This window comes from Rattus rattus, chromosome 5 (assembly GCF_011064425.1).
Source record: "Rattus rattus isolate New Zealand chromosome 5, Rrattus_CSIRO_v1, whole genome shotgun sequence".
Taxonomy (NCBI): domain Eukaryota; kingdom Metazoa; phylum Chordata; class Mammalia; order Rodentia; family Muridae; genus Rattus; species Rattus rattus.
The window spans coordinates 108,550,029-108,565,300 of record NC_046158.1 but is presented as its reverse complement, the minus strand read 5'-3'; the positions used below and the strand labels follow the sequence as shown (position 1 = coordinate 108,565,300).

Here is a 15,272-nt window from a genome sequence, read left to right as displayed (position 1 = left end):
GCCATCCTGTGTGGCTATTTACTGCTCTGTGGATGAGAAGTGAAGTTGGAGGGAAGTGACCAGTGAAGGGCCAGTAAACAGCAGAGCTGATCTATATTCCTTTAATCTTGCCAAGTGTGGGTGTGCACCTCCTTACTGGATCGGTGAGTCGGGATCTAAAGAATCTGCTGGCTGTTCTCCCTCCCTGCTCTGTACACCGGAAGTAGACATCTGTAGTTCACACGTACTCAACTAACTACAAGGGGTGCGGCAGAAATGCATCTATTGGAAATGTTCAAAGTATGACAAAAGCAAGGTCTAACTAAACCTTGGTGTATGCCTCTAAAAAATATCTTAATACTCACACACATAAAACAGAATCTTAGAACACACACACACACACACACATACACACACACACCACACACACACGCAACCCCACTAAACTTGTGGTTAAATTCTTCAAGTGCCAACTCATTACCTGGGTCAAGGACAGAAGAATCCTTTCCAGAAGGCCTTGTCCCTAAATCTAGGATCTAAAATGGAGTTTACGCAGTTTACGTCTGTATCAGAAGTCTTTTTCCTCTAACACATATTCCAAAGTCCTGATTCTTTCATGTTTTGTTCTGTTCCTTCCAGTCTGCTTTGGTAAGATCCGAAATGGGGGAGGGAGGTTCAACAAGTAAGTGCTACACAGACTGCAAGAATCCCAAAGGTGACTTCAGGAAGAGGAACCAGGCCCAGCGGGTGTGTGTGTGTGTGTGTGTGTGTGTGTGTGTGTGTGTGTGTCTTTACTTGCTCTGAAGGCGGCCATCTTACTTCCGCTGTGTCCTGGCTGCTATTTGCCCCAGCTGGCAAGCTTTTCATTACCACTTCTGTTTAGTTGGTCTGTTGAGGGCAGGTCAGCAAGTCTAGCTTGTCAGAAGTGCCAGGGCTCAGGCTTTAACCCTAACCCCAATAATACTGTGGCCCCGCCACTCATCCGGTAGCAGTAAAATCACAAAACACTCATTTTCAAATAGCATATGGCTTTTTTTGACCCCATCAAATAACTTTATTCACACAAACGTCCCTTAATTTACAAAGTTTCAGTCATTCATACACATTAGAGGGAATCCACAGTGTTCAAGGAACTTAAATATGTTATCATACCAACCCAAGTAAGCCAAGTACAAAAAATATTCATATAAAGTTGTTCACACATAGGTCCTATATTACCAGCTTCTGTGCAAAAAAAAAAAAAAAAAAAAAAAAAATAAGATTAACTAGTATTTGAAACTAACCTTGTGCCTGGCTTTAAACCTCCCTCAAAATCAAGTCTGACCCACATGAGCATTAAGAGTAACTGAAATATCCTCCAATGTTGATGGTAAGGAGCCCTAGGGGTAAAAGTGTTTTAGGGAAAAAAAACAAAACAAAAAACAAACAAACAAACCCTCCCCTAAACAGGTTTCCTTCTTCCTATGATCTCATCTTGATTTAAAAAAAAAAAAAAAAAAAAAGGCCCACTCATTATACTCTCCCCATCCTAGGGGCCCTAGGCAACCCATGGCAGTAGACCTGCCCCTCAGCAATGGCTGTGGATACTGATATTAGCCAATGCTACGAGTACCTACTGGGTTCTCTTTCCAGAGCATGTGTGCAGACAAGGCTCCTTTTCCTCAAAGTCGGGCCTGTGCTGACCTGTGCACACAAGCTCAGAGTCAGAGAAGGCAGAGGCATCAGCCTGCTGGCCTGGGGAGCTGACTACCCAAGCTTAGCCGATTCTGAGGTAGACTCCCAGCAGCTGTCTGGAGCTGTCAGACCAGGAGAGAATCCAGTCAGGGGGAGGGAGGGATAACCCAAAGACCCACCAGTGCCCCCCTATGGGGACGGAGGAAGAGAGGTGGGAAGTTTATGGTGGGCAGGGCTGGAAGGGGCAACTCAGTAAGGCAAGGGCAGTGCAGTCCCTTCCTTGGAGGATAGCAGTCAAACTCCTGCTCTTCCCATTCTTCAAGATACCTAAAGGTTAAAAGCCATATATAACCACCCCTCCAAGCTGTCTTCCCAAACAGTAAACAGCTAATAGCATAAACAGATTCCCACAATGCTCTTTTCTTCTTGGAATAAGATTCACACAAAAACAATAACTTTATTGCTGCAAACACTGGTTTTCTAAAATAGTGATATGTTAGAGCTGAGAATCTTGGAGGAAGGAAATGACATGGAGGGGACTGGCGGGGCAAGAAGGCTACGTGGGAAATAGGGAGTGGTCTTAGCACCACAGGGTTAGGAAGCAGAGTAAGTCAAGGGCCTCTGCTCACTCCGGGCTTCTCCGCCTTTACCACCACTGCAGTTACTACTGGCAGTGCCACCAAGGAGACCAGGCCCTGTCCAGAGTCAGATCTTCACCTAGTGTGGGCGCATTTCTCCTCCAGCTGTAAACAGGGTATTTTCTTTAAGTAAACATTAAAACATCCCTCAGGCAGCCAAAGGGCAAGCCCTACAAGGTGGGACTAGAGTTCCTAACTCCCTGCCTCAGTGCCCCTAAGCTAGGTGAGGCGAAAGCCTGAACCTTGGTCTCCTGTGACCAGAATGGGGTTAGCTGGTGCCAGTTTGGATGGTGCAGTAGGTGTCCTCCTGGCTTGAGCTAAGTAAGAACAGGGAGGGACAAAGGCAGTGTGCATATATGGGCAGCAGCATTTGGTCCTGGTCTAAAGCTGCTGGGAGGGCCACGGAGGCAAGAGGGAGGTGTGTCTGGCTATAGCCCACAGAAGGTGGGTGGGGGCTCAGGTTTCCTTCCCCTGTGGCTATATACAGGTGAGAGAGTCTGTGAGTACAAGTGACAAAATGAACCAGAAGACAGCCACCTGCTTCTGGCTGAGTCTGGACAGGGAAGACAATGGAATAAGGCACTATGATCTGTCCTGCTGACTCCCTTCCCTGACAGGGAGCTGAGGCCAGGCTAGTCCTCACCAGCCCCACCCCGCAAGAGGACAAACTTCTAGAATGTGAACAGCTTTAACGCACCTGGAGGCACCTGAGATCAGATGCCCCAGACCTACTGGTGAGCCTGCACCCCAGAAGAGAGACTGAAGAGGGACAGGACAGGGGTCCTGACCCACCTGCCATACATTGCACATCAAGTGCGACATAGGGCTAGCTTTCGTCTAGCTGGCAGGTGATGGATGGGTCACAGGGAGGAAAGGGCGAAAAGAGCAGGAGCAGGCACTTGGGGCTCAAGACCTGGCTCTTGTTTGAGCCAGAGAAAGAGGTGCAATCTCCAGGCCAGAACTAGCTGGGAGTCATGGAAGAAAAGGTGCAGGGAAGCAGGCTACCCCTCACCAGGAACCCACCTGCAATCTACAGGGGCTGCATTGACACCAAGAAAAGTGCAGTGGGAAAGCACTATCCCAGGTCTCGGCTGGACCAAGAGCTAAGTAAGAGAGAGACAGGGGAAAGAAAAGAATTAAGGTAGACAGAATAGTGATTTGCTAGGCCTGAGTCTTTACCAGGAACCCAGAGCAGGACTGGAGCAGGGAAGAGTTAGGGTACCGAGCTCAGCGACTGCTTTTCCCATTTGCTCAGGCACAAAGGGATAGCAGCACCCAAGGGAAGGGAGGGTAGCAGAACAGAAGTGGAATGTATCTTGCAATTAGGGGATGCCGCTGTTCCCACCCTCCCAGGTGCCACTGATTAGGCTCAGGAGGCTGCTTAAAAAGTCACTCCAGGAGACGAGATGCTATCACAGTGCAGCACAAGGTAAGTAAGGTTCCACCTGCAGTCATGCACCCCCAGAACAGCTGCTGACTGACCTCTGGCCAAGAGGAGAAAAACTTTGGTGCTGAGTTGCCCAAGAGAAGGCTGGAAAGTGAGACTTGGAGGAGCTAACTAAGCAGGGTCAGCTGTGCAGACCTTCCCCACACTACAGGAACAAGGACCCTGCTCAAGGGAAAATTCCCCTCAACCTCTTATCTCCCTATCCATCCTGCACTAGTTTAGGAAGTATAAACAAGAATGAACAGAGACTTTCTTTCCTTGTCCAGAGGCCAGAACAAGGTGAAGTCTGGGAAAGTTTTGGACCAACCAAAGGTGCATCTAAGTAGAGGGCAACACCAGAGAGGATGGTGGGGTCCATGAGGCAGCTGGAGGGAGGGGGTCTTCCCTCAGGAGGTTGTAAGCACACTGCAAGGGTGTTTGGCAGTCACGGGGATCTAGGTTGGGGGTGCTTTATAAGGCTAGCTGCTATATGGGCCTCTAATAACCTGGGCACCCCTAATTGCCTCATACCTCCCTCTTGAGGCAGGTCCTTTCTCTTCTCGTCAGACAACAGTGACATAGAGGTTGATACCTAACATGAAGTCCCTGGGGGTAAGAGATGGCGCTTGGCAGTGTCACCCAGTGGTGACACTAGGGATCCTGTACACAGGGCACACCTTTCACTGTGAGGAAATGATGGCAGCAGCCAGTTGAGGGTACTCTGCAAGGATCAAAACTGGATCTTGGGACCTAGGTAGTCTCTGTGACAGGCTGGACTTGTAGCACATAGAGAAGACAATCCAGAAGTACAAGAGTGTGGAAGGTGTCAGCCTCATAGTAGTGATGAGAGGCCAAGGAAGACCAAGTCTGACGGAGTGGGGATGGGGGGAGAGGGGGACTTGGCACAACAGTCCTAATAGAAGATAGGCTTGTGCAGGAGAATAGGGGTGGGGTCTCTCTATCCCCAGGTGATGGGATGACCACTCTTGGTCTCTTTCCTCAGGGACCCCAGTTGGAAAGGGCAGAAGAGAGAAGCAATGCCTATTACACTGAGTCCGGGTGTGGCCTAGAGCTCCCAAGAACTTAAACAGAACCAAACCCATGGTTTAGGTCTTTTTTCTAGAGTCCCTCTGGCCAAACCCTGGTGGTTCCTCTTCTGAGAGGTTCTTCATCTCTGATCTTGTCTGAGGCCTGAGGGCTGGCCAGGACCAGCATCCAAGACGTTCAGCAGCTCCCACATCTGGAGGAAGGCAACTCAGAGGCTGCTTCCTCAGATCTTCTATCCCTTTCCAGGAGAAATACCAAACTCTGGGTAGACAGAACTTCTGTGGGAAGTGGGATGTTAACGAAGAACTGAGATGTGTGTAAGAAAGAAACAGAACATGAAAAATAAAACCAAAATTGCTTCCTAAGAAGTTAACAGTGACTATATGCATAAGCTTTGTCCACATTCAATGTTCTTAAAAACAAAACAAAAACAATAAAAAGGTGCCTGTCCAGAGTATAGCCTTCTGTTCCTCAGAAGACTTAATGGTTTAATGTTTAAAAAAAATAATTATTATTATAATAAAGGAGAAAGAAAAGGGTAGAGTGGGAAACCCAAGCAAAAGCTTCACATTGTGGGAGGTCCAGCTGTCAGGAGATCACCACGACCTGCACCCTCTGCCATCCTGTCCGAGACACGATGAGACTGTGGGTCCCGAAGGATCGACCTGGAAGACAGAAGGCAGGCAAGGAGTGGACATTGGATTAGTGGGTGAAGGTATAGAGCCAACACACAAACCAAACTGACCCCAAAGCTGTGTACACTGTTTTCTAAATACTTTACATACAGTAAGCTGAACTTCTAACTACCTCAGGCAAGGACACTGATGTCTCCAAGGTCATATGACTCTGGAAGAGGGGATTTAAGGCATGTTGGCTCCAGCTACCAATCTGATCACAAATCCTGTACCTTTTTCCTAATTCCAGCTTCCCTGTACTCCACAGGTCCCATTCCAGATAGGCTGTTCCCAGAAGACCCTCATGGTCTTGATTCTACTCAGCCTTCTCCACTCTCATCAACACCCGCTGTCACGGCCTCGAAGCTGACCCTGTATGGTTCTGCTAACAGTGCTCAGCACCTGGGAACCTGCACACGGTACGTTAACCAGCAAGCTTTAAAGAGAACACACTTCCCCCACCCCCTACTTAGTCAGGTAGACCCAGAGCAAGCTTTCCCAGAACCAAGTGACAGGTCCCACCCTACCCACAGCATCATCTACTGGGGTTATAACTAAGTGCTCTGCAGACAAAACTGGGCCTTATTACATTCTGCCAGCTGACCGTACAATTCAAGACAAATTCTTTGGTCTCACAATCTATGTCACAAGCAACTTTACAGATCACATAGTACAGCTGTCTGAATATCAGAGTATAGTTATGGGACCACCACTGTGTACTGTCTGTTACTGCTAGAAACATCATGACATGTAACTGTGCATGCGCGTGCATGCACACACGACTTAGAACACCTGGTCCTGTGAGCACTGGCTGCTGTTTGGGAAGTGCTTTGATACAAGGTCTCAGGAATAAGACAAGAAGCTGCCCTTCAAGGAAACACAGATTAGCCTTGGGTCAGCCCCATATTCTAAGCCACTTAATCACATAGCTAAGTATAGCTTTGTCTTAGACAGGGCAGGTCATCTGGGTAGGAAGTAATGTTCTGAAGTTTTAAAACTGTCTAGTTTCTCCCTAGATGACTGACTCAAACAAGCCCTTCCCTGCACACTTGCAACCCTTCAGTGGCTTCTACAGACACATCAAGCCTACCGTCATCATCATCAGCTTCAGAAGTAAGCCCTGCTTCCAGCCGGTGTGCACCCTTCTCCACTGAGCTGTGGCTAGTACCATCAGACAACACTGGCCCTATAGCCTTAGGTCTTAAACAGAGGCTCATTCACAAAGTGACACCAGAGTGGGCATGTCTGCCTCGCTCTTCCTCTGGAAGCCTTCTGTCCCCTTCTGTCCCCTTCGGGCTGAGTGGAATAACGATAAAGTATTGGGCCTACAGGAGTTCTGACATTCAATGAGTTCACTTGTCCTTTGCCAGTGTCTCCAGCTAGACTCTGAATGTACCTTCAGCCATTCAGCCATCCCAAGTGGTTTTAAGTGCCATGGGAAAGACTTCCCTCACACTGATGGAGGAGTGTAAGCAACCTCTGTTACCAGTGTAAGCTGGTTAAAAACCTTCAGACTTTCAGGTGTGTGAGAGCTAGAGCCTGGTACTCCCACTCCTGGAAACCCAACTTCACTGCTAACTCTAAATATGGAGAATTCATGAATAAAAATGACCAATTGTGAGGCAATAAGTTCAAAACTAAAGAGACTAAGGACCTATCAGCTCACTGTTAACTGAAGAATGAGTGAAGGATGGCAGTTGTGTATCAGTGAGAAGACTTAATGGGTCAAGTGAAATACTGTTACAAGGCTATGTGGTAGAAAGCAAGACTATGGCTCTCCTCTATAGGAGAATGTTAAAGTCCTTGTTGCAAAGGTAATAGGGTGGTGAAACGTGGTGTTTGGATGGAGGATGCCTTTGGGAGGTTATGAGAATTTCAAAAATCATTTGGGTAGAATCCCATGATTAAGCTCTTAAGAGGAGATCCTAAGCAGCTGGAGAGATGGCTCAGTGGTTAAGAACACGGGTTGCTCTTCAAGGACCTAGGCTCAAGTTCCAGTACACCCATGGCAGCTCATAACCATCTTTAACTCCAGTTCCAGGGGATCTCATGCCCTCTTCTGTGTGATACACATTTACATGTAGGCAAAACAGGTGTATACACAAAATGAGTAAATCTAAATAAGAAAGGGAGTAGGGTTGAAGTGCAGGTCCTGGACACATACACCATGGAGGCTTCTTGATACATGATGCCCTGTATTGCCTCAAAACAAGCAAGCAATGTGGACCAGATGTGGACCTCTGACTTGGGACTAAAACCAAGAATCCCCTCTTTTCCTTATTTTTAATAAACTTATTAAAACAAACAAAACATGACTTACACATAAAAACCATAACGTACTGAAATTAACCAGACCCAATGACTACACATAAAAGCATGCACTTTGGAGACAAGTTAGAGTAGAAGGGAAAATAGAATATATAGTTAATAGGCAGAATTGGTGGGATACAGACCAGAATGGATGGACCAAACTGAAAGGGGAAGAGAAAAGAGGAAACAGGAAGGGAATAGTGGAAGAGAATTAAGACTGAGGATCATTGGAGGGGGTCATATGGAAACCTTCTATTGTAGACGCTTCTTAAAATATATTCCTGTATGAAAGAAATCTAAATGGAGTCACCAAATAAAGGAGGAGACAATCCCCCAACTAGACATTTTTCTCTGCTACGTTAAACTTCCAGTGCTAGGAATAGGTTACATCTAATTCAGTTGTTGACCAAAGGGAAAAGCCATCCAGAGCCCAGGGTATTACCAGAGATAGTGGTTGCTTTCTACAAACTGATAGTAAGGCCCTACTGCTGAAAACAACATATATCTGTGAGCAGCAGTCAAGCTGTGTCTGCCTGACAGAGCGCCTGCACCCTTCCTGACAAGTTGTCATGGTACTGGAAGGTACTCAGCATGCTACCAGAGCAGAGAGGAACCACAAGCCAGCTACAAACCTACAATGGTAACCTGGTGCTTAACACACCTGTGCGATGGTTGACCAAACACCGTGGGAAAAACCAACTTCGGTCTACTGAAGTGGATTTAAGGTCCACTCCATGAGATGAACCGGAGACTAGGCAGACAGGCCATGGTCCATGGGAAAACCAAATACTATTGTTCTGCTAAAGAACGGCAGCAACAAGCAACGAAATGACTGCTAACAACTGTGCCCACAGAGCAGCATTTGCTCAGTCTCATCAGGAAGCTTCCTCCTGAAGTAGGTGGGAACCAATAAAGAGACTCAAATCTGGACAATTTAAAGAATGAGAGCTGTCAGGAGATGGGAGGACACCAAGGTAACAAGGCCTCCTAGGCACAACAGGACTGTGTTACTGTGACAGGTCCAAGCTGGACAGGGTCCCAGCACTGAGAGGGAAAGCCAGACAGAGAGTCATCAATATCCAAGAAGCTATCTCTGATTGATAAGTTTTCTCCAACAGAGTCTCCAACGATTCTCCAGGGCACCCGGCCCCACGCCCAGCAGTTGATGGTCAGTAGAAAACAAACCCCATGGTACTGGAGGGTGGTGTTTTTTTTAAAACCTTACTGGTCTTTGCATATTATGGCTTCTAATTTTGTGTTTTTATGGATTTTGTGTGTCTCTCTCCATATGTATGTGTTTCTCCTGTTTTGGGTTTTGTTTTGTTTAATTAATTATTGAGTTTTTGTTTTAATTTGCCTGTTTGCTCTCCAAGGAGAAAAAGAAAGCAAGAATAGTTTGGTGGGTGAGGAGGTGGGAAGAACCTGGGAGAATCAGAGAAGGGAAAACAGAATACACAAAAAAATACATCCAATTAAAAAAAAAAACAAAATTAGTACTGGACCCGAAGTCTATACCTAAAGAACATACACTCTAGAAAGAAAACTCTGAGGCCCACTCTTTCACTGACTGCATCTGCTCCCCTACTAGCACTAGGAAATAAAAAGTCCCCCAAAAATTCAGTTGGGGATTTTCCCCCAGCTTTCATGGGGAAAACCTCATCTACTCCCTGATGACTTGGCAGCTATCCCAGCTTATGGAGCTTTTGCCTGTTGCTCTATGTTTTCAGTAGATCAGTAGATGAGACAGAAGACAGACAGGTACACCTTCCCCAAAGCACACAACACAGCATGCTTACAAAAGATGGGAGGCACCTTTTACCACCTCAACACAACAGTAAAGGCCATCTGGGTAGGAGTCAAAGCAACCAGCCCTGAATACTTGTTAGCTGATAAACAATGCAGGGCCCACCCATGTGGGCCCTGGCTTAACTCCTTTCATCCTACCAGACGCCAGCCTTGGCTCCCTTGGTGACCAGGGTATATATCGTGATGTGGTTCCTAGCATCAACCAGGAATTTCCTTGTTGCTGTCAGTGAGACTCCTGGCCACAGCCCCTCCTGAAAGTTAAAGCTACATCTGCTAAGCATAATGACAAATGGTAACCATCTGTAGTGGACTTCAGTTTGTAACTACATTCCACCACTCGTGTCAAGATGAGCTTGACCACTTTTCCCAAAGAAAGGTACAGAGAGAGGGAGCAATCGGGTCCCATCACAAAAGCGAGAATAGTACTTCTATCTTAACAAGAACCTCTCCAACTTTCCCACTAGAACTTTTACTGTGTGCTTCAAACCTGGTGAAGCCACTGGTCCTAACAGCATACATTAGATACAGCGTTGGGATAGAAGGTAATCTATCAGGTTTTCTATAAATCCTTACCTTTGTTACTTCAGATCTTGGACTAAGGTTCCCTCAGGACCACCCAATTTCTCTAGAACACATCTTATTGGGCACTTAACCCAGTGAGGTGATTTTCAACCCTCCTACAAAGCTGTTCAATTTAAATTTGCAACCTCCAGCAACTCTGAGGTAGGAGGCAGCGTCACCCTGGCCTTAAAGGGAGAGACTTGAAGCTGGGAGAGGGGTTACATCATCACTAAGCAGCAGCCAGTCTCTAAAACCTCTACTTTCATCACATAACTCTGTGGTGTCAACTTCATTCTTTCAGACACAAGGGCCAAGTGTTATTTATTGCTTAGAACACATGTGACCCTTACATTTTTATATAGAAAGCTCAGCAAAGATTGTGGATTAGGCGCTTGCCATACGCCCAGTGTTCAAGGTAGAAAGGTGTGTTAGCCACCAGGACCTCTTCTGCCAGCGAGCAGTAGTTTGTTTTACTCAGTAAGTTGAGGGAAACTAACCCTTCCCACCAAGCCATCAGCATCTCAGAGTACAGAAACCAGAAGAGCAGGTAACAAGGGGTGGAAAGATATGTCTAGAGACAGGACAGTGTTGTCGACTTCCTGTCCTCCCCATTACAGCCTCTCCTCCTGTATGTCTAAGTGTTACTTCTTTAAATAACTGTTCATAATTAGCAGGAACAGTTTGAAAAGCTGGATCCCTGTACTGGACCCTAGTTTATTAATAAACTGTATTATCTTAGGAGATGTGTTTAGAAACATGGCAGGTGGAACACAACTTTCTTATTCCCAAACTCTATGAAGGAAAGGCACAGGTTTTACAGGAGACATCTAAGGGTTTGGAGTCAGACTACTACCTGTTATTTATGACCCTGATTGATGCGCACCTCCCACCCTCTCCTTTTTTTGGAAAGCAAACAGTGCAATGTACACTGAGGTCTGCTGTGAGGAGTAAGACAGAGTCCAGTCAACTGTCAGCCCATCCTCTTCACCTACTCACTACTCGGCTCACAGAATGACATTCAAATTACCTCACTGTCATGTATTCATGGTCACTTTGGGTATCAGACCAAACAAACTACTTAAAGCTTAAACTTTTTTTGTTTTATTGAAACAGGATTTTATTCTTTAGCCCAGACTGGCTTAGAACTAAGATTCTTAAAGTCAAGGCAATCCTCTGACTTTAGTCTCCTTGAGTGCTGGGGTTACAGCAGAGTCATCACGACTAACTTGGGAGTCGAGGCTTAATTCAGGGTCTGGCCTGCATCTTCCTTAGGAGGCAGAGAATGAATGCCGGTACACTCCATTCAGAGGATAGAAATCTCTACCACAATGGTCCCAGAGACAATTATCCTGCCTCAGCCCCTTAGGTATTAGGATTACAGACATACACGACCACGTCCAGCTTCAAGCAAAATCTGTAACTTAGTGTCTAGTCAGCCGTCTCTTCAGGTGAGAGCTTCCTTCCTTCCTTCCTTCCTTTTTTTTTCAATTTATTTATTTAATGTATGAGTGTTCTGCTGCATATACATACACCTGCATGAAGAGGGCATCAGATCCCATTACAGATGGTTGTGAGCCACCATGTAGTTGCTGGGAATTGAACTCAGGACCTCAGGAAGAGCAGCCAGTGCTCTTGGCAGATGGATGAGCCGTCTCTCCAGCCGAGAACCTCCTTTCTGCTTGAGGATTTAGCTCCCACAGTTCTGCTTCCTTCCCATCTAGCTGTCACCTTAGCCTTCCATATTGCTTTCTGTTCCTTCTCTCAGAAAGCATGTCCAAAGAACAGTCTTTGCAAGCACTCTGTGGTGAGCAGGCAGGCCCAACAATCAGCCTCCACAGTCTACACTGTGGTCTGCTGATTCTCTTAGGGTTATTAGATTATCACGTGGTGGGTCGGGGATTTAGCTCAGTGGTAGAGCGCTTGCCTAGCCCTGGGTTTGGTTCCCAGCTCCGAAAAAAAAAAAAAAAAAAAAAAAAAAAGATTATCACGGTGTTGGACGCTACCACTACAATGAACTCATATACTGAATAACTGATAGAAACTGTCAAATTAGTATATATGGCAATATAAAACTAATTTTAAAATTTCTCCGAGATATTTAAAAGGACAGCATTTTAAGTGAAAAATACGGTTATAAAAACTTTCGCTGGGCTAGAGAGACAGCTCAGCGGTTAAGAGCACTGACTGAGTTCAGTCCTGGGTTCAATTCCCAGCAACTACATGGTTGCTCACAACTATCTGCAATGTGATCCGATGCCCTCCTCTGGTGTTTCTGAAGACAGTGACTGTGTACTCACATACATGAAATAAATAAATCTTAAAAAAAAAAAAAAAAACTTCTGCCTTTGACTAAGTTTCTACCTCCATGGCAAGTACTGACTGACACACTCAGCCCAAGCTTCTGAGCAGCCAGCATATTGAGGAAGTTCATTCACACCTATAAAGATTGGGCTACTTCTCTTCCCCCTGACATAGAGCAAGGGGCAGAGCTCCCACGAAGCCTGCGCTCTTCTGGCACCAAGCTATCCATCCCTCGGCTCTCACACCATCCCAGCAAATGGAGAGCGTGGACTCTTCTGACTGACATTGATTGAGCCACTCTACTGCTTAGAGAGAGGCTCCTGTCTCCCTTCTCGTCCCAGCTTCTCAGCATGAGAACCTCCCTCAAAGGAAAAGCGAATTCCACATGATATTCATGTGGAAAGCTCCTGAAACCCAAACCTGGCTATGCTGAGGGGGCTGGCTGCAGACTATGTCCCTTGGGCATAAGTCAGGTATAAAGGACAGGATTCATGTCAAGAGCAGAATTAGAATCTGGCAACTATCTATCTGTAAAATAGCAAATGAATAAACAGGAATTAAGTTTTAGATGGCTTTACCCTCCTTGGCTGGCAAGCAGCTCAGGAGGTATAGTGGAGCTCTGGTGGCAGAAGAACAACTGAGACTCCACACTCACAAGTCAGTGTCAGAAGGGCCGGCTGTGGACAGATGCCAGCTATCAAAGGAAACAAGCAGTGCCCAGGAATCTCCTTCTTGGCCAGGGAGCCCATGCTCCCAGCTTCTACATCCCACATACCTACTTTGTTCCGAGTCATCTGGCCTGACAGCTTCTTGGAAAGGTAGAGTACCACCTGGGCTGTAGTAGCACTTGTGGCACACTAAGTCTTGGACACAGATTCCCAGGCGGTGGCCTATGCAGAAGCAACAGGAAAGACCTACATCTCTACATGATGGTAAGAGTGGATGAGAGGCCTGGCTTCTAGTGCCACCCCTTTTACCCACAAGTGCTCCATGAAGAACTTGACAAGACTGAAGGATTTTTAGTCCAAGACTCTTCTAATCTCAGGAATGTAGCATGAGTTCTAGAATCCCTGAAAGGCCGTAAGCCCTCACAGTATATGTGTCACATGCAGTTTTCCTGTAGACTATTTCCCTACTCAGATTCTGAGAAGCACCCATGGCACAATGAATAATCAAATAATCAATAAAGCCTGATTTATGCAGGCAAAAACTAACCGGAGGTAGCACTTGACCAAGAGAATTGGCCATGGCTTTGCAAGGTCAGAGAATCTGGTCACTGAGAAATGGTGAGGCCACCTTCAATTCAACATACCAGAGCCTTTCCTTGTCTCCGACATCTTCAAGCAGAACCCACAACCCTTTCTCAAGGGCACAGCACCACTGAGAGACAGGGCGCCATGTCCCATCATCCAAAGCTGGATCCACAGATAGCTTACTCTCTCAGAAACACATTGTTAAAGAAAGCACAACTGCCAGGCCAATGGACACCAGAGCAGGAAGAGTCAGGAAAGAGAGAAAGGACATGAGTAGCACACGGCTAAAAACACACCAGCTTTCCCTCAACTGTGTCAGAAAACTCCACAGGGCAGTGAGTGAGTCTACAGCAGCAGCACAAGGAGGAGCTTTCATACATTTAGACTTACTTCGTCCTAATGTGTCAGTAATCACACTTCATTACTGACATACTATTTTAAACCATCTGATTCCTTAGAGTGTGCTGCCAAAATTGCTAGTATTAAAAAGTTCACCAAATGCACAAAAAGAATTACTAGCCAGGATGGAAGATTCTAGACTTAGAAGGCTCCATGGTAACCAACAGTAGGCAGAGCTGCCAGCTGAGTCATCCTGACTATGAGAGCTTAGAACCACTGAGACCTCTCCTCTGGCCTGGAAGGAAGACAATAGGTCTTGGGGGTGGGGCTGGTGTTTTGTTTAGCATTTTAGCTGTTAATGGGTCCTAAATTAAAAGAGAACATTTTTGTTCCTAGAAATAGCTCTGCTAACACTGGCAGTGAGTTAAGTGCACACCATAACAAACACCTTCCCTAAGCTTGTAAGTGTGGGACTGGACAATGCTGCTCACTGCCTCAGTTGGTCCCCACAGAACCAGGTTCAACTGCAGATGCTATGATTAGCAGAGAAAGGGCTCCAGGGAAAAGTCAGGGATCCTGGGATTTCCCCAAAGGACACTTTCCCACCAGGAGGAAGCCATCTAAGTCCTCGTTCCTAAAGGAGAGGTCACTCTTCCATGTGGTGACAGACAATCTGTGGTTATAAAAGGAAAGGCTCAAGGCCAAAATGGTCCGGGCAAAGAACCCTCTGCTTACAGCTTAAAGCCCAGCATGCGGAGGGAAACTCCAGGGGCTCTTGCTAAGGAGTCTGTGGCTTTCTTAAGGGAAAGAAGGGCAGCATACATCATGAGGGAGAGATAAAGTCAAATTCATGGTTAGCCTAGAAAGGTTTCCCAAAAACAAAATACCATGGTGAGGTAAAAGGAGGCATGGCACATCTGAATTCTCTGCTTGCTGAATTGCAATGCAGACAATGGTGTGAACACCATCCCACATTTCACACAGGTAAACAACCCAGAGAGATGAAATACCCAAAGCCATTGAGGCTTTGGTTTAAATAAAGATTCCACAAACCTCTAAATGCCACTATGAAGATTCCACAAATCTCTAAATGCCACTACTGTGAAAATAGAGGGCTTCCATGATCCTGTCTGGTTGTCTTTCCTCCTCCACATAGAAAGGGACTGTGTAGTTAGTTTCATGCCCTCCATAGGTATCCTGCCAGCTGTGCTACTGTAGCTCCTTCCCAGAAGGTCTGACCCACCCTCCTAAAATGCTAGCATTT

General features: G+C 46.3%; 1 protein-coding gene across 3 annotated transcripts in view; it reads right to left on the bottom strand.

The window, feature by feature from the left end:
* Positions 1-3,156: 3,156 nt before the first annotated feature.
* Positions 3,157-15,272, bottom strand: part of Stk35 (serine/threonine kinase 35) — a 30,665-nt gene continuing 18,549 nt past the window's right edge. For all 3 annotated transcript variants that reach the window (XM_032904200.1, XM_032904202.1, XM_032904201.1), the window contains one exon: positions 3,157-5,429. Coding sequence is in view for 1 of the 3 variants with exons in the window: in XM_032904202.1 (XP_032760093.1) it covers positions 5,353-5,429 (77 nt within the window). In the remaining 2 variants the exon portion in view is untranslated. The remainder of the gene's footprint in view (positions 5,430-15,272) is intronic.